We start from the raw sequence: 18,015 nt of genomic DNA on the forward strand, positions 1-18,015 counted from the left end.
CTTTTTAATATTTAAATTTTTTTTTTTAAAAATAAAAAAATGAAACTTTTGTTTATATTTTTTATTTTTAAAAATAAATAATATTAAATTAATAATTATTGAGTATTTATAAAAAATATCTTTTCTTATATTTTTTAATAATTTAATATTATAAATAACTTTAAACTTTTATTTTTATTTTTATATTTAATAATTAAAAATTAATAACTGATTAATAAATAATTTAAAAATATAATTATCTCGATTTTTTTATATTTTTTTTCTTGTTAAAAACAAAAAAATCTTTATATTCTTAAATAACAAACACATAAATTTAATAAATATTATATTATTATATATTTATATTATTAAATATTTTATTTAAATAAATAATTATTATATTATTAATTTTATTTTTTATTCTTAATATATATAGATGAGAATTTTATAAAATAATGTTTAAATAATTATTTTTTTTTTAAAAAAAATTAAACATTAAACTCAAATATGTTAACCAAATTTTTATATAATTTTCTTAATAATTAATCATATTATAAAAAAAATTATAATAATCTAAATTTAAATTTTACATTATTAAATTAAACAAAATAACATTATTTAAATAATGGATAAATTGAAAAATAAAATATTTAATATATTATTTATATCATTAATAATTTAAAATACAAATTAACAAAGTAATCCTAAATGTAAAGCTAAACATTACATCTGTTCACAAATAATTAAATATGATTCAGAAATATGTGCAAAAATAACTGACGATAAAAATAAAAATTACGAATTATGGCCTTGTCCATTTGGTTTTTAGTGTAATACATAAAGCTTTACTGATTAAACAAAATAAGCATATTGTGAAAAAGTTCCAGATTCAGATTTAATTTATCCAAATGAGCTATGTTCTGAAGATTTAGAATGCAATTCAAAGAAATGTTCAGGTGGAATATGCATAGGAAAAAAAGAAGGATAAGATTGTATTAAAAATATTGATTGTGATGCAGGATTATATTGCTTTTTAAAAAAATGTAAAAAATAACTATAATTTGGAGAAGTATGTATATAAAAATAGATGTATTTTTTAAAAAATAATATACATAAATATTAATAGGAATGTCAATAAGATGAAGATTGTTAAAATAATTGTGTTTGTAATGTAAAAAAATGTATGTATTATTATTCTTTAGATAATTAAATAGAAGCTGATAATGAGAGTTTTTTTTTATTTTTTTATTTTAAATTAAAATTAAAAAAAAAATATATAGAGGCATGTGCTTCAGGATATATAAAAGATAATAAATGTTAAAAAGGCCTTTAGTCTAAAGATATTATAAGGCCAAAGCCTTGCTAATAAGATTTAGATTGTGAATTAGTAGATGATAAAGGAAAAGTTTAAGGATATTCAGAATGTTAATGTGGTTATAATCCTGGGAGTTTTTCTTATTGCAAAGTGGCAGAAGGAGATCCTGAATATTTAGATATGTTGAATAAATTTTAATTTATTCTATATACAAATTTTAATTGCCATACAAGGTTTAAATTTTTTTATCTTATTTTTTAATTAATTTTTTATTATTTTTTTTTTTTCAAAAAGTTTAAGATATGGGCCTTGCAAACATATATATGATGATGAATATAATGATTATCATGCCGCTTTATAAAAATATTAATAATTTGTATAAATTACATATAATGATTATTGTATTAAAAGAACTTTTACTTGGGATTATTGGAAATGGAATAATTTTGTTTTTTTGATTTAATTTTCAATTTATTTTAATATTGTTTATATTTTATTCTGAAATGAATATTTATTTATTATCACTTTTTTTTTTTTTTTTTAAATAAAAATATTTATAGTATATGTATAAAAATAAATATTTAAGGTATTAATATAACATTTTTATTTTAAAAAATAAAATATTATATATATTTTTTTTATTTATATTTATAAATTTTTTTAATATGTATTAAATAATAATTTTATTTATTATAATATTTTTAATGACAAATAGAATAGCAAATATAAACCCAGAGCAATAAAATTAATTAGAATAATAAATGGATGATAAAAAGAGTTTTAAAAGTTTGAAAAGTATACTTTATAACCCTGAAAAAAATACTTTAAATAAAAAATAAAGCATTTAAATAAATAATTTAAATGATATTGATAGAAAAGATGGATTTGGGAACAAAATAAAAAGGGGAAATGCACGAAATTATAAAATGTAGTTTAAAACAGATATATAAGAAGTCATAGTAATAGAAAACTGGAAAAAATATAATGTTGAAGAAATAAATTTATTTTCTAAATGTTGTAGTATATTTTGATTTTGGATTTTTATATTTTTTTGAAATTTTTAAAAAATATTGATATAAAGCAAAGCTTAATATTATTTATAATATAAATTCGTTAAAAAAAGTAAAATTTTATATATTTTTTCCTGTGTATTTATTTTTTCTTATTTATTTCATAATTTCTTTTATTTTGCTATTTTATTTTTATATATTATCTTAAACATTTCTTATCTATTAAAGTTGTTTTATTAACTTATCTATTATATATATAAAAACTTATATATATTTTTACTATAGACATTTTTTTTATATTAACAATATTTAATAATTTAAAAATATTTAATATATAATTAATAAATTTCTTAAAAAAAAAAAAGAAATAATTTTTGTTTTGAAAATTTAGATACAAAATATTTAAAGCAAATAAAAAAATAAATAAAGAACAAAACACTTGTTTTAAAATTATTAATCTTATTTTTACATATAATGTCCGAATAATATGTTTAATTTCTTATGTGCCTTTTGACGATTTCAATACCTGTTTATAAATTAATTATCTACAAATTTAAATTCAAAACTGGCTGAAAGGCATAAAAGAAAAATATACAAAGAAGAAGAAATATTACCTTTATATAAAGCATGGTATATATATAGTCATAAAAATATTATACTAAGGCCTATTATTTTTAATTTTACTATATTTAAAAATTTTATTCTATCAATTTAATTGTTAAAAAATACTAAAATCCTTAAAAAAAACAAAACGCATTATCTTTATGAAATTTTTTTGTTACCTAACTTACTGTTTTTTTGCCAGTTTAATTCTGTATAATTTGATTTAATACTTGCAAAGTATTAATTAATTAATTCAAGTAATTAAAATATTTGTTTATGTATTTAAATATTTGTAATTTTATTAAAATTGATGATTATTTTGTATTTTTTAAAGCACTTTCAACTAAGCTTATTATATCATGTGTTTATTCGGTTATTTAGATATTTATATATTATTTTTTTAAAAGTTTATAGAATTAAATTAATTTAAATTATTATTATATTATAAAAGTATATATATATATTTACTTTATATTTATAATGTTTTAATATATATATTTTTTTGTTTATATATAATTCAAAATTCTTTCTTTTATGTTTAGCGAATTTTTGTTAATGTTAATTTATTAGCTTTACTATGCATTAAATATATTTTATTAAAAAATATAAATATATATTATTTATTTATTTATAATGTATAATAAAAAAATACTTATATATATATTCTAATTTTAGTAATCCTTTTAATTATCTTTAAGCATTATTATCATTTTAAATATTTTTTTAAATAAAAATGCTTTTTTGGTAATAATTATCTAATCTAACTTCTGTAAAAGATTATAAGGAATTATCCAATCCTTTATTTTCTAAATGGGGCCACATTTTATCTAAATGATTTCTTTTAATTTTTTTTTATTATTAATTTTATTATAATTAATTATTATATAAATAAATTTTCTTTAAATATGAGTCTTCAATATATTTTCCTTTAAAAATATCTTTTTTTGATAATGTAATGTCATCTTTTTTATCTTTTTTAAAAACATTCTAAACAGATTTTTCTATTTCTTTTTATATTTCTTGAATATTTGGTCTTGTAGAATTAATAATTTATTTAACGAAATCTTACTTTTTTATTAAAGGGTATTTATTTATTTTATTATTTATATGTCTTATTTTTATTTAATTTAGTTATCGTTCTATTTTAATTTCGTTTTCTTTCATTTCTGATAATAAATTTTCTTACTTTACTTTTTTTAAAAAAACAGAATCTTTAGCATCTACCATTTCATCAATATTTTATTTTTTATTTACTTTTTAAATATTAAAATCATAAGTTTAATCTTAACTATCGCTTGAATCAGAAATTTATTATTATTCATTTAAATTTCCCAATTAAATTAAACTTCCAATATTATTAAAGTCTATTTAACATTTTCGTCCTTAGAGACCTTATTATTAATTTTTAGCTTTTAAATACATTTCTTGTAATTTTATAAAAGTTTTGTTAAGTATATATTGCTTTTATATATTTTTTTTTTATTTATCATTATTATTTAAATCTTTTTTTTATTTCTTTTCTTTTGTTTTTATTTATGTTTTCGTTTCTTCTAATACATCCGTAAAATTATTAAAAGAATTTTATTTTATAAGTTAATTATTGAAGGAATTTTATTTTATAAGTTAAGGGTTTAATGTTTTATTGTTTTAGTTTTATGAATATAAAAGATATTGTTGTTTTTGCTTAATTTGTTGTTTTTATAATTGTTCGTAAAGGCTTAATTTTTATTTAGACTGATAATATTATTGTAATTTTTGAAAATTTTATTTTTTTGATTATATAATGCTTTATACATTTTTTGATTTTTAAAATATATTATTTTTAGTTAAGAATACACTATTACTATTCATAATTTTTTTTTAAAAATAAAAAACGCTTTTAATAATTATATTATATATATATTGTTAGTTTTATTTTATTTTATATTTATTTATTTATTTTATTATCAATTTTTTTTTTATATTAAATTTTTTGTTTCATTATTTATATTATCAAAACAATTCTAAACTCTTTTAAAAACTTAACTAGCCGTATTGTTTAATATATTTTTAATTTTTTAATTTTTTAACCCTTCTTTTTTTATTTACTATATTAAAAAAAATATTTTTATTATTCTTACTATTCTTTTCTTAAGAGAAAGCCTTATTATATTATACATATTCATTATTTTTTAGGTTAATGTATTTAGGAAATTACTTTTATATTGTTTAATATTATTTATTTAACGAAATATTTTATTAATTATCTTTTTATATTAGTTTTGATATTTATTTATATTTAGATAAAATAATTTACGTTTTTAAAGTTTCTTATACAGCTTATCATAAATATCTTATTTTAAAGAATTTTCATCAAAAATACTTTTTTTACAAAGTTTATCATTTGTATCAATATCCTTTTCACTTTATTTAATTAATTTTAAATAATTTTAGTAAAAATTTTAATAGTACTTCTAATGGTTATTTTATTTTTGATTAGATCCATAAAAGCTATTTTTGTTTTCTTTTTATTGATTCTAAATATCTTATCTTTAATTTTTTAGTTTTTTTTTAATTTAATAAAAAAAATTTCAATTTATATTTCTACATTACTTTTTTTATAATATAGGTTTTTAAGGTAAACTCAAATTAATTTTACCTAAACTTTATTTTTAATTAACATTTCTAATTTTCTAAGTATAATAATTATTAATTCTTTTAAATAAAATATATTTTATATATATTAAAAAAAAAATACGTTAAACTATTTTACAAAGTAAAATTATTTTATTAATTTTATAATAAAACATCTTTTTTTAGATTTTATTAATATTTTTCTAATGAATTCTCTTAATTAGCTTCAATACTTACATTTTTACTTGCTATATTATTTTTTTTGTATTATAAAATTATATTATATTTATCAGTATAATACATAGAAAGATCATTTTAATAATTAAGAGTTATTTTTGGAGCAGGAATAATTCTTGCATTAATTAATTCATTTTTGCTTTTTTGTCTCATTAATTAATTATATTCTTTTTCTATTTCATAAATATTATGTTCACTTTTTTTATTATCAGGGATTTAAATATAAAGATTATCTTTAATATTAATAGTATTAGGGACAAGTTAGATATTATTAGATACTTAAATATAACTTTAAAAATTATTTTCTTGATTATTTTCATCATTAAATTAATAATTTTTTATGTTTTGTGTGGAAGTTTAATTTACTTAATTTATGTTGAAATTACAAATTTATTATTATTAATTCATTGTTTGATTTTAACATAATATTTATTCGTCTTTCATATCTATAATTCTTTTTTCATTTACTTTTTAAATATTATTAATTTATGGTTGTTTTGTTATTTTTAACTTTTGTATGTTTATTTTATTTTATTTTATTTTATTTTAATATTTTGTTTTACTTTTTAAATATCTAATTTTTAATCAAGCTTCTTTTTTTAATTTTCATTTAGTTATTTTATTTTATTTACTGGGCTTTAATTTGCATGCAAATTATTTTAAGTTTAAAATATATTATCTCTATATGGGTTTTGTATATTGCTATTTGTGTTTATGTATAAACATTTACCAAATTAATACATATTTATTTATTTTATTGAATTGAATTTTTTTAAAAAGAGATATTAAATAATATTTTATAAATAAAAAATAATTAACTGAAATAAAAATATATTATTTTATTTTAATATGTTAAAATTTAAAATAAATAATATATATTTTAATTAATGATAATAATAATAATAAAAAAAAAATTATTTTTATATATATTATTCAATCTTATTTGTGCAAAAAATTTTATTTGATATTCTAAAGTTATTTTTTTTTCCTTATTGTATAGATAATTAAAATAACTATCTAAATTAAGGAGCTTACAATAAAAATTAAATCAAAAGCTTTATAATGCTTTAATATATCTAGGTCTCCAGTAAATTATTATAGATTTATTATAATTAAAATAAATATATATAAAATAAATATAAAATATAAAATATATATATATATTAATATAATTATATTTATATTTATATATATCAATAATATTTTCTATACAAATATCTTTAATCAACACTATTTTAAATTAATATTAATGTAGAAATAAAATACACTCCAAGTACTTCGGCTAAACAATAAACAACAATATCTGTTGATATATGATTTTATTAAATGCTCCCAATAAAAAATTAAAACATATTTATTAAATGAAAACAAAATGATCTTACATTTGTTATCATTAAATAACCTTTTTAATTTTATTTATTTATACATAAAAATTAATTAATTAAATATTTACCTAAAAAGCTAAATGATAAATAAGTTATTACTATATCATATTATTTTTCAGGTACCACTATTCCTATAAAAGGTAAGATATTTTTTAATAATTTATTAATAGGATCCAGTTATTTTTTTCTTCCGACTATATAATTGTAAGAGCTCTATAATAATTAATAAATATATTATTTTTAATAATTTTTATTTTATACTATCAAAATTTTATAAATGCAATAAATCCCACAAATTATACTTGAAACTTTAAATGTTTTTCCTTTAAATGTTTAAGAAATATAAAATCTTTTTTATTCTTATATGATTTCAATATAATCTTTATTATTAATTCTTTTTTTTCAGAAATAATATACATATATATATATATAAAAAGATAAAAATCACCATAATAAAGTTATTCTTTAGAAAATTAACAGTCAATAAATTCTTTATTTTTTTCATCCAATAAAGATTCAAGTTTACTTTTAAGTTTAAAATAGCTTTTACTAATTTTTGTTTGCAAAAAATAAAAAATATTTAATTTTTAGATTATTTTTTTTACATTTGGAACCATTATTTTTTAAAGAAATTTTTATTTAAAATATATTTATAACAATTTTCCTATTTAAGTTATTATTAATATTAAAAAAATTAAAGTCTATTAAGGGCAATAATATCCATTAATTAGGCAAGTGCTAATGAAGCATTATTTTTTTACGTATTTATTTCACTTACTTAAAAAAAATAATAAATATAATATTATTAAAAACTATTTAAAAATAGAAGAAAAAAAAAAAAATTATACTTTTTTAATAAACAAAATTAAAACAATTATAAGGGTAATTAACACTTCCTATTCCTGATAAAATCGCAATAATATAAGTCCCTATCATCGCTTATTTTTATTTATTTTATTTTAATTAAAAATATGAGATAAAATTAATTTACTTATTAGTTCTATTTGCAAACTAATTGAAAAATAGTTTGCTATATAAATAAATAGTGCTTATAATTAACTGATATTATATTAGTTTTAATCACTTTCTTATTTTTCAGTTATCAAAAGTATTAATAAATTTAACATAAATCTTAAAAATCCATAATATAGCAATACTCCTAAAACTTTATTTTATATTTTTAAAATAAAAAATCTAGATTTTTACTTATCTTCAAAAATTTATTTTTAAATGAGTTTTATACTGTTTTTAATATTATAATCGAAGGAATTACTAGAATACTTGAATATACTTAAATGTAAAGTGTAAAACACCAAAATTTATATCTTGTTTATACTTCTCCAATTTATAAAGCTTCAAATATTAATAATATAAAGCCACTACATGATAATGAAAACATTAAACTGAAAAAAAATTCAGCTTTATTGTTTTTTGTATCAAAATCATCTAATATTATATTTTATAGAATATAATAACCTAATAATCCTGAAAATAATAGAACAAATAAATATAATAAATATATGTAAAAGGTATCCATATAATAATTTTTATATTTTTTAATTTATTATTTTATAATATTTTTTTGTTTTTTAAGAATAAAACAAAAATAATAATATTGGAATTATTATTACATTTATAAATAATATATTTGATTTTTTTCGCTTAGAAAGCTTTGATTTTTGTTGAAAATATTTAAAAAAATAAACAATTTTTTTTATTAATAAATTATATATTTTTTGTTTTAATAAAAAAAAAAAATATTTCAAAATTAAATAGAAATAAATTTTAAAAAAATAAAATACTTAATATAAAAATTCTATTATTTCCTAAAAAAAAAAAATGTAACCAAATAATAGTACAAATTTACTCTATTAAACCCTTCAAAAACGTAAAAGAAATGATTTAGATTCATCTAGAACTTCAAATTAAATAAAACGAAATTCATCACCTCTAAGAGGATTTCAACTTTAAGAAAATAGAGATCAATAATAAATCAATTAAACAAATACAACGATTCTTACTCAACCCATAGATTAAAAAATATAAACTTATAATCCATAATAATTAGAATAAATAATCTAATAAGAGCAAAAATATGAATAAAAATAAATAATAAATCCCTAATTAAGACAAATAATAGACTAAACTATTGAAACAGATGAAAACTTTTCTTTTTTAGAATAAATAAACTAAAATAGTAAAAAAAAAAAAAAAAAAAAAAAAAAAAATTTAAAAGATCTTTACTAGCATATTAATAATAATTTTATTCCTTATAAAAGAGTTTCTATTCCAGAATAAATAGAATAATATTATTTCAATTAATCTGAAAGCATAATAAAAGTTTATAAAAAAAAAAAAAAAAACCAAAAAAAACCAAAAAAAAGGGTTTAATAATAGAACTTAATCTTGCATGGATTTCAATAGGATAAAAATTATTTATATGGAAATATGATAATTTAAAAAAACACTAAACAATTTAAATGAAAAACTATTATTATACAAATCAGCCTGATTAATAGTTTTAAGATATGGAAGTGGTTGATTTTAATTAATAAATAATATAAATAGTACATGGAAGGCCTGATAAATTAATATTAGGTTAAAAGGAAATAAAAAATATATTAATAATAAGTTTTCCATAAGATATTCGCATATATGAAATATTAATAGATGAATTTTTCAATATAATAATAATAGATTTAAATTTAAGTTTAAAAACAGAACACGAGTGGGTTGAAAATATAATTTTTTCAAAGAAACAAAGCCGTATTTTTTATGGGGGAAGTAAAGGAAAAATAAAAGAATTTTAAATTTTTAAAAAATGGAATTTATTCTCTAATATTTATTAAGAAATTTAAGATTTTTAATTTTTTAATTAAAAAAAGGAAATTAAATAAATTAGTATTGACGAAGAAAAAGAAATTCTTTATGCCCTCTCAGAAGGAGAAAAAAGTAATTTTTTTTTTTTTTTCTAACAAAAAATTGTATAAACTATAATTGATGTTTATTCATTTTCTAATTAATAATTGAAATTTCTTGTTTCTTTATCTTAATGTGATTTGGATAAAGTTTTACCCAAAAGATATTAATAAATACCTATTTAGGGAATATAGGCAGTTGAAAAAAAAGAAAGTAAATATATTTCTTTAATTATTGTACTTAAAAATGGAGTCAGGCTTTTTTTAGGAATTTAATTTGATAGTAAAAATAATAATTTTGAAAGATTTTAGATAATATTTTTGAAAGAAAATGTCGGAGTTAATGAAGAATTGGATAATGCTTTTTTCTTTTTTTAAGGAGGACTTTTAAGTATATTTTAGTTTTAATAAAAATTGGCTTTTATTTAAAGTAATGAGAGAGTTTTTGGATTTTTAAAAGATAATATTTTCTCTTTTAAAGATAAAGTTAAAATTTAAAATATTGAGAGTGAAGTTTTGAGTTATTTTGAAGATTAATAGTAGAATTATGTTTTAGATATTTAAACTTAAAATTAAATTGTGATTTAAACTATCCCTGAAAAATTTATATAAGAAAATCATTTTTAAGTATTTTGTTTTATTTTTATTTTGTTTTATTTAAAAATATATTTTAAGAACTCTTTCGATGATAATTATGAAAAAAAAGATATTTTTTCTCCATATTATTCTTTGAATTATATTTGTAAATAATTTTTTTCCCCTCCTTAACATTTGGTTCTTTTTAATAACCAAGGTTTAATTTTTTTTATTAAATAAAGACCTGTTGATTAGCTATTTTAAATTCTTTAAAGTCTTTCCGATAATATAATCTAAGATTATAGAATTTAAATTAATAAAAATAAAAGGCAAATAAGATAATAATAATAATAATAATAGTAATAATAACCAATAAATAAAAAAAATGAAGTTGAAAATTTTTTGAAACTTTTTGAAAATTTTGTCCTTAATTTCGGTTATACGGAAACTTTTCAAATTTTAACAGGAATTATTTGTGAAGAATAAATGATTTATTATGTATATTTTTTTTTATATATTATAATTATTATTTAATTTTTTAATAAAAAAATAAGTGTACTTTGGATACTTTTATTATTTAAAACAATTATGCTTATAAGGTTTTAATAATTAATAGCAAAATAGCAAATAAGCTAATAAATAGATTTCTAATTTAGATAATTTTGCAATTCTTTTGAAGAATATAATGATTAGCATAATATTAAAGTGTTTGTATGTCAACGAAATCAATAAATTCTTGAAAAAGCTTACTTTTTAATAGAAATAGTAAATATATATATATATATATTTATATATATATATATATATATATATATATATATATTGAGTTTATTATAATTTAATTGTTAAAAATAAAAAATAGTATGGAGATAATGTAATTATTTAAAATCCAAATACATTCACTATTTTCCCAAATAAAAGTTTTCAAAATTAAGTGGGAGGCGTTATTTAACATGTAAGACCTAAATATACTTGCAAAATAGAAGGGTTATTGGCTTATTTTGGAAGAGTTATACGCCCAGTATATAGGAAAGGATTTATAAATGAGGAAAATATAATTTATAGTTAAAAAAAGCTTTAAAAAAAGGAGTAATAAACTATTGAAATTATAAAGAAATTAGGTTTAATCTAAATGTTTATATAAAGAATGATAGAAAAATTTTATTTTTAATAAAATGAATAAATTAATACTACTTCGAATAAATAATTAATAATATAAGATTTTTAATAAATAGATGTAACTTTATAATTAATTATTATTATTTTTTTATTTTATTTTTTAATATAACAAGAATATTTAAACTTAATAAAAAAAATTAGAAACAGTTTAAAAAGATGAAATTATAATATTAAGAGAATTAAAATAATTTTCAAAATAAATAATATAATTCACTTAGTTTTTATTTTTAATTTATTCAAAAACTTCTTTAAAAAATGTAGACTAAACACCTTTTTTTAAAATTCCATATTAAATTTATATAACAGATTATGATTTGTAAAGAAAAATAAAGTGTTATTCGTTAACATTATTAAAAGAGAGAGAATAAAATGAATTAAATTAAAAATTTAGTTTATTATTTGATGATATGGATCCTTTAATATATAAAATAGAATAACCTTTAATAAAGAAAACTTATTTTAATAACGAAAAAGAAGAAATAGATTATTTAAAATTATTATACGAGAATATTTAAATAATACCATTAACTTTATTAAAATAGATTTATGAGTATTTCAATAAAAATAAAAAACATAAACTACTATGTAATCTATTAGTAGAATCATATATTAAAATTAATAATATTATAAATAATTTTGAGGAAATATTTAATAATATTAATAATTAAAATTAAAATAAAAATCTTAATTTAGATAATATACACTTTTTTTTGTAAAATTAAGATTTTGTTTAGTTATTTTTAAATTAGAAATTTAAAAATTTTAAAGAGGAAATTAAATATTTAATTATTTAAATTTTAGGAGATTTTTGTTATAATTAAAACCTAAAAAATTATAATTTTAAATTTAATTGTTTTGTTTATGATTTAATAATTGAAACTTAAAATATTGAAAATGACTAATCTTATGTATATTTATTTTATTTTTATATATATAAATATATATATATATATATATATATATATATATATATATATATTTATTAATAATATACTATTTAGCTTTATGATGAGTTATAAACTTTATTAATTTATTTAGAAAAAGTGAAACTTTAAAAATAAAAAAATTATAAATTTTAATTTAAAGATTTTAATGAATTTAAAACTTAATAATATTCATCTCTTGTAAAACTTAAACTTGAATATTAAATAGCTTTTGATTAAAATTAATGTTAGAAAGCAGCTGAAATCGCATTTTAAATAGCTATTTTTCAATAAAATTAACTTCTAGAAAAAAATTAAATTAAATTAGAAGATAGAATTTAATATATTTAATATTCAATTAATCTTATAAAAAGAGAAATTTATAAAAAAAGTTAATTTTTTAAAATTAATTATATAAAAAAAATTAAATTATTATTTTAAATAAATATAGAAAATGAATAAAATATAAATTTCGATTCAAATTTAGAATAATAACTAAAAGAAATAAGTTTAGTACTAAAACTTTTTGAAACTTAAGATATTCTTGGAAAAAAATTAACAAGAATATGTATTTCTCTAAGATAATTAATAAAGAAATTTAAAAGTAAAAATTAAAAAATAAAAAAAAGTTTATATATAATATATAATATATATATATATATATATATATATATATATATATATATATATATATATTTTATATATAATTTATATTTTATATTTTTTTTTAATATTTATTAATATTTTAATTGTAGATGAAATCAAAATTAATATAGGTTTAAGAGATACATTATAATCTAGAATAAATTTAATTGAAAATTATGTCAAATAATATGAAACATGCTTGACTGATTTAGAATTTAATTATCGTTCTCCTTTTAAATTTAAGGAAGAAATAGTTGATAAATTAGGTTTTTTTGAATTTGACATTATATTAATGGATATACTTTATTCTTAATAATAATTAGAATTTTAATAAAAATAAGTTTAATAAATTTATTATAATTTAATAAACGAATTTAATACTAATACAGAATTGTTAAATATATCACAAGAAGGATATTGGCCTTATAATATTTAATAAATTGTAAAAAAACTTTATTTATATTTAAAAAAAAAAAAATTAGTTGAGAATTATTAATAAAAAAGTTTTAAATAAGGATCTTTTTTTTAATAAAAATTATTATATAGAACTTATATTAAGAATCGAATAAGAAAACTATTTAAATAAAATAAATAATTTTGATAAATTCAATAACTTATTATTTTAATTAGATTAATATTTTCTTAAAAAAGATAATAAATTTCTACTTTAAATTTTAGATTCTGATTTTTGGCTTTGGGCATTTTTATATTTTGATTTAAATACAAATATTGTTGATTTAACTTTATTTTATAAAAATTTAATATAAGATACCTTAAATAATAGTAACATATAGGCCAATTAATATCTTTTTTAAATTAAAAACATGTTTTTACTTTTAAAACTTATAGATTTTGAACTTTAAGTGACTATAGAGAGTCCAAATGTTAAAAAATAAAGGTTAAAGACAGCATATAAATTATTTGATCCATAAATAAGAAGTTAAATAACCATTATTATCGGATAGTTAGATGTAAAATATATATACATATATAATTATAATTTTTATTTTATATATAGAATCATATAAAAATGAATATTGACAATTTATAAATATCAGACCATTTAAGAAACTTTAATTAATTTCAAGAAAACTTTATATCTTTAAATAATAATATTTATTTTTTGCTAGCTAAAATTGATGTAGATTTTGATGAAAGTGAATTGTAATTATTTTAAGATGATTCTCAAATATATTAGCCTATCGAAATTATCGATATAAATAACATTTAAACATAGCCTAGATACCCTAACTAGCTTAATTAACCTATATAGCCTAGGCAACCTCCATAAGATGAACAAAATGAATAACAGGAATAACCTGGATAAAATTAGTAACCTCTGTATGTTGGATAGGGTAAATTTGAAGCTATAAATAATTTTTAGGAAGTATTTGCTTATTAAGAAGTTGAGGAAAATAAAATTAATAATGAAGGTAAAAATTTGTAAGAAATTAATTTCGATAATTAAGGTAATGATAATAACAAAAATTAATTTAGAAATGAAATTTAATAACCGAAGGTTAGATAAAATTAAAATTTAATAAGAAGGTCGTATTTTATTTCTAGGCTTTAAAGTAGATATAATGAAATTATTAATGAAAATAAGTAAAAGTAAGATAAAAATTAGAATAAAAATTAAATTATTTATTAAAATTCAAATGAATAAAATTAATCATTAATTTTAAATTAAAATTAAGATTAATATTAAATTCGAAACTAAGTTTAAAATTTTGATTCAGTTTAAAATTTATAATAAAACTATATTTAAGATTAACCTTAAAAATAAAATTAAAACTGGGAATAAGTCTAAAACGATAATTAAAATGAAGCTTAAAATTAAATTTAATTAGAATAAATTTAAAATTAAGATTAAATTTAGAATTAAGATTTAAATTAAGATATAGATTTAAATTAATCTTAGATTTAAAATTAGGATTAGGATTTCGATTAAATTTAAAATTAAGTTAAAGGTTTTTTAAGTTATATAGAAAATGAATTTTAAGATCTAAATTAAAATTAAGATTCGAATTAAGATAAAGCTTCAAATTAAAATTAAGATATGAACTAAAATTAGGTTCAGAATTAAAGTTAGGATTTAAACTAACATTAGAATTAAGTTTAAAATTAAAATAGATCATGCGTTTTGAATTCAATTAACAAAATTATTTAAAATTTCAAGAGATAAAATTAAAATCAAATTATAAGTTAGAATTTGAATTAAAATTAAAATTAAAGCTATACAGAAGAAGATGAAGAAGAGGAAGAAGAAGAAGAAGAAGAAGAAAGAAAAGTACAAGATATCTCTGAAAAATCCAGTGAAAGTAGCATTAATATACAAAATAAAAGCCATACTTTAAATTAAAAAAATATTCAAAAATTCGGGTAATGATGGTTATAATAGAATTATATATATTAAAACTAAAATTTATTATGATAAGATGCATTATTATAAATAGATTTTTAAAGTATTCAAATAATTTATTTATTATTCATTTTTTATCATTTGAATATAATATATATTAAATAAAATCTATTTAATAAATTACGAATATATATATATATATATATATATATATATATATATATATACTTATTATATATTTAATGTTTTTAATATCTTATTAATAAATCATTTATCTTTATAAAAATAAATTTAATTTTATACATTATTTTTTATTTATTTATATTTCTTATATAAAATAATATTTAATTTAATTTTATATTAAATTAATTTTTTATTTAAAATATATATTTATTTTTATATAAATTTAATCTAAAAATATTTTTTAACAAATTTGCCAATAAATTTATTTTAAAGAATCTTATAAATTTTTATATATGTATTTTTTTATAATAAATTCATAAAATATTTAAATGTTTCCTTTTTCAGTAGATTTATTAACTTTGAAAATCTATGCAAATTATTTTATTTTACATAATTATTTTAAATCTTAAATTATTAAATTTATTTATTCTTTTAGAAATTAAGATAAAAATATATATTATTAATTATATATTATATTTTATTTATAATAGTTTTATGTTAGTGTTATTTTGTATTTTTCAATAAAAAAATTTTAAAAAAATTTGTAGTTTTATAAATGTCATTTTTTTTAATATATAAACATTAATATATATTATAATTTAAATTACCATTTTATTGTATTTGAATTTAATTAGTTTATTTATTTATTTTTAATTATATATCAAAAAAACATAATTTATTATTATAATAAATTATTAGAAAAAATTATTTTTAATATCTTATGTATATAATTTTATTGTTATTATAATATAATATTAAAAATTATATATATCAATTTATTAATTTAAATATCACATAACTATCTAATTTAATGTTGAACAAAAAAAAAAAAATCTTAAATTTCTTTCTATTTATATGTTTAATTTTAAATCTTTTAAATTAATTCATCTAAAATAGTGTTTATATTAAAATAAGAAGTTTTTTATTACATAAAAATAATATTAATTAGTATGAATTTATATTGTTTATGGTAAAAACTGTTATTCAATCATTTTAATATATTTAAAAAAAAATTCTTTTATATATTTCTAATTTTTGTTTCGTGGTTACATTGCTCTATTTTTAATTTTAGTAGCAATAACAATATATTAATAAAAAACAGGAAAATAACAAATCACATTATAATTCAAGTATATTAATAGATAATTTATATATTTTTAAGAGCATATAAATTTTAATTGGATATTGATTATTTATTTTTGAAGTGATTGACTATTTAATATAGTGGATTGAAAATATTGTTTCTTTTATTTAATTTATTATATAACTATGAAAAAAATAAATATATATTAAAGATATTATTGTATTAATACATAAGAATTTATAAAACCTCAAAAATATATTGATAAATTTTATTTAAATAAAATATATAATAAAAAAGAATTTTCAAATTTTTTTCTAAAAAAAAGATAATTTATTTTAATTCAAATAATTATTTAAAATTATTAATAAAGTTTTTATTTTTTTGTATTATTTAAAATATTTTTTTTGAAATTTATAATTATTACTTTTTAAAATACCTATAAATAATTTTATAAACATATTTTAACTAAATTTTAATACAAATTTATATATATTTTTCTTCATTAAATTTCAATCTTTTTTTATTATTTTATAATTTTATTAAAAAATTAGATTTATTTACATTATCTTAACTATTGATTTTGCACTATTATTAGAATATTTATTAATTATAAAGTATAGTTTACTTCAACTCTTTGTTCTTTTTTAAATATTGAAAATATATACTTTTTTATTAATATTTTTTTAAAAAAAACCTGCTATTTTAAAAATTGAAAATAATCCAATAATAATGCCTCATCACATTCTAACCATTATTATAGTGAAAAATTATCATCTTTACTGAGTTGCAAAAAGGAAGAAGATAATACTTAATTTTATTTCTATAATTATAGTTCTATTGATTATTAGTTTGAGAATCCTGTATTTTATTATTTTAGTTTTTATAATTCTAAAGAGTTTTTATCAGTTTAATATAATTCTTAATTTTTAAAATTTTTTTCATTATTACATACAAAATTTATTTCAGAATTAATTTCTTCTATGTTTTCCTATAAAACTTCTTT

The 18,015-nt window shown here is 14.8% G+C and overlaps 2 protein-coding genes across 2 annotated transcripts, besides 33 other annotated features; one reads left to right on the forward strand and one right to left on the reverse strand. All coding sequences in view use genetic code 6, as the record gives it.

Annotated features, from left to right (window-relative positions):
• Nucleotides 1–39: 39 nt before the first annotated feature.
• IMG5_159710 (hypothetical protein) lies at nucleotides 40–2,063 on the forward strand (the record flags this gene model as incomplete). Its single annotated transcript, XM_004030465.1, has 6 exons — nucleotides 40–50; nucleotides 679–1,048; nucleotides 1,106–1,208; nucleotides 1,260–1,527; nucleotides 1,589–1,670; nucleotides 2,010–2,063. The coding sequence occupies 6 exons, from the start codon at nucleotides 40–42 to the stop codon at nucleotides 2,061–2,063; spliced, it is 888 nt and encodes a 295-aa protein (XP_004030513.1).
• Nucleotides 318–361: a microsatellite.
• Nucleotides 1,530–1,580: a microsatellite.
• Nucleotides 1,534–1,576: a microsatellite.
• Nucleotides 1,915–1,972: a microsatellite.
• A 360-nt stretch (nucleotides 2,064–2,423) lies between the features above and the next one.
• Nucleotides 2,424–2,466: a microsatellite.
• Nucleotides 2,467–2,608: 142 nt separating this feature from the next.
• Nucleotides 2,609–2,642: a microsatellite.
• A 716-nt stretch (nucleotides 2,643–3,358) lies between these two features.
• Nucleotides 3,359–3,410: a microsatellite.
• Nucleotides 3,361–3,421: a microsatellite.
• Nucleotides 3,422–4,472: 1,051 nt separating this feature from the next.
• Nucleotides 4,473–4,534: a microsatellite.
• Nucleotides 4,535–4,817: 283 nt separating this feature from the next.
• Nucleotides 4,818–4,869: a microsatellite.
• Nucleotides 4,846–4,891: a microsatellite.
• A 335-nt stretch (nucleotides 4,892–5,226) lies between these two features.
• Nucleotides 5,227–5,289: a microsatellite.
• Nucleotides 5,290–6,277: 988 nt separating this feature from the next.
• Nucleotides 6,278–6,306: a microsatellite.
• A 564-nt stretch (nucleotides 6,307–6,870) lies between these two features.
• Nucleotides 6,871–6,920: a microsatellite.
• Nucleotides 6,877–6,918: a microsatellite.
• Nucleotides 6,911–6,948: a microsatellite.
• A 2-nt stretch (nucleotides 6,949–6,950) lies between these two features.
• IMG5_159720 (hypothetical protein) lies at nucleotides 6,951–7,522 on the reverse strand (the record flags this gene model as incomplete). The annotated part of the gene is made up of 2 exons (XM_004030466.1): nucleotides 6,951–7,159; nucleotides 7,211–7,522. Coding segments are annotated over 2 exons (521 nt in total), but the record flags the coding sequence as incomplete, so codon positions are not given.
• A 1,819-nt stretch (nucleotides 7,523–9,341) lies between these two features.
• Nucleotides 9,342–9,370: a microsatellite.
• Nucleotides 9,371–9,488: 118 nt separating this feature from the next.
• Nucleotides 9,489–9,525: a microsatellite.
• A 1,163-nt stretch (nucleotides 9,526–10,688) lies between these two features.
• Nucleotides 10,689–10,719: a microsatellite.
• A 255-nt stretch (nucleotides 10,720–10,974) lies between these two features.
• Nucleotides 10,975–11,005: a microsatellite.
• A 400-nt stretch (nucleotides 11,006–11,405) lies between these two features.
• Nucleotides 11,406–11,459: a microsatellite.
• A 1,282-nt stretch (nucleotides 11,460–12,741) lies between these two features.
• Nucleotides 12,742–12,794: a microsatellite.
• A 575-nt stretch (nucleotides 12,795–13,369) lies between these two features.
• Nucleotides 13,370–13,444: a microsatellite.
• A 1,602-nt stretch (nucleotides 13,445–15,046) lies between these two features.
• Nucleotides 15,047–15,094: a microsatellite.
• A 119-nt stretch (nucleotides 15,095–15,213) lies between these two features.
• Nucleotides 15,214–15,278: a microsatellite.
• Nucleotides 15,253–15,327: a microsatellite.
• A 54-nt stretch (nucleotides 15,328–15,381) lies between these two features.
• Nucleotides 15,382–15,442: a microsatellite.
• Nucleotides 15,391–15,493: a microsatellite.
• Nucleotides 15,392–15,476: a microsatellite.
• Nucleotides 15,494–15,624: 131 nt separating the features above from the next.
• Nucleotides 15,625–15,667: a microsatellite.
• Nucleotides 15,668–15,931: 264 nt separating this feature from the next.
• Nucleotides 15,932–15,984: a microsatellite.
• A 75-nt stretch (nucleotides 15,985–16,059) lies between these two features.
• Nucleotides 16,060–16,126: a microsatellite.
• Nucleotides 16,086–16,127: a microsatellite.
• Nucleotides 16,128–18,015: the final 1,888 nt, after the last annotated feature.

This window comes from Ichthyophthirius multifiliis, assembly GCF_000220395.1.
Source record: "Ichthyophthirius multifiliis unplaced genomic scaffold scaff_1120509251207, whole genome shotgun sequence".
Lineage (NCBI taxonomy): Eukaryota > Ciliophora > Oligohymenophorea > Hymenostomatida > Ichthyophthirius > Ichthyophthirius multifiliis.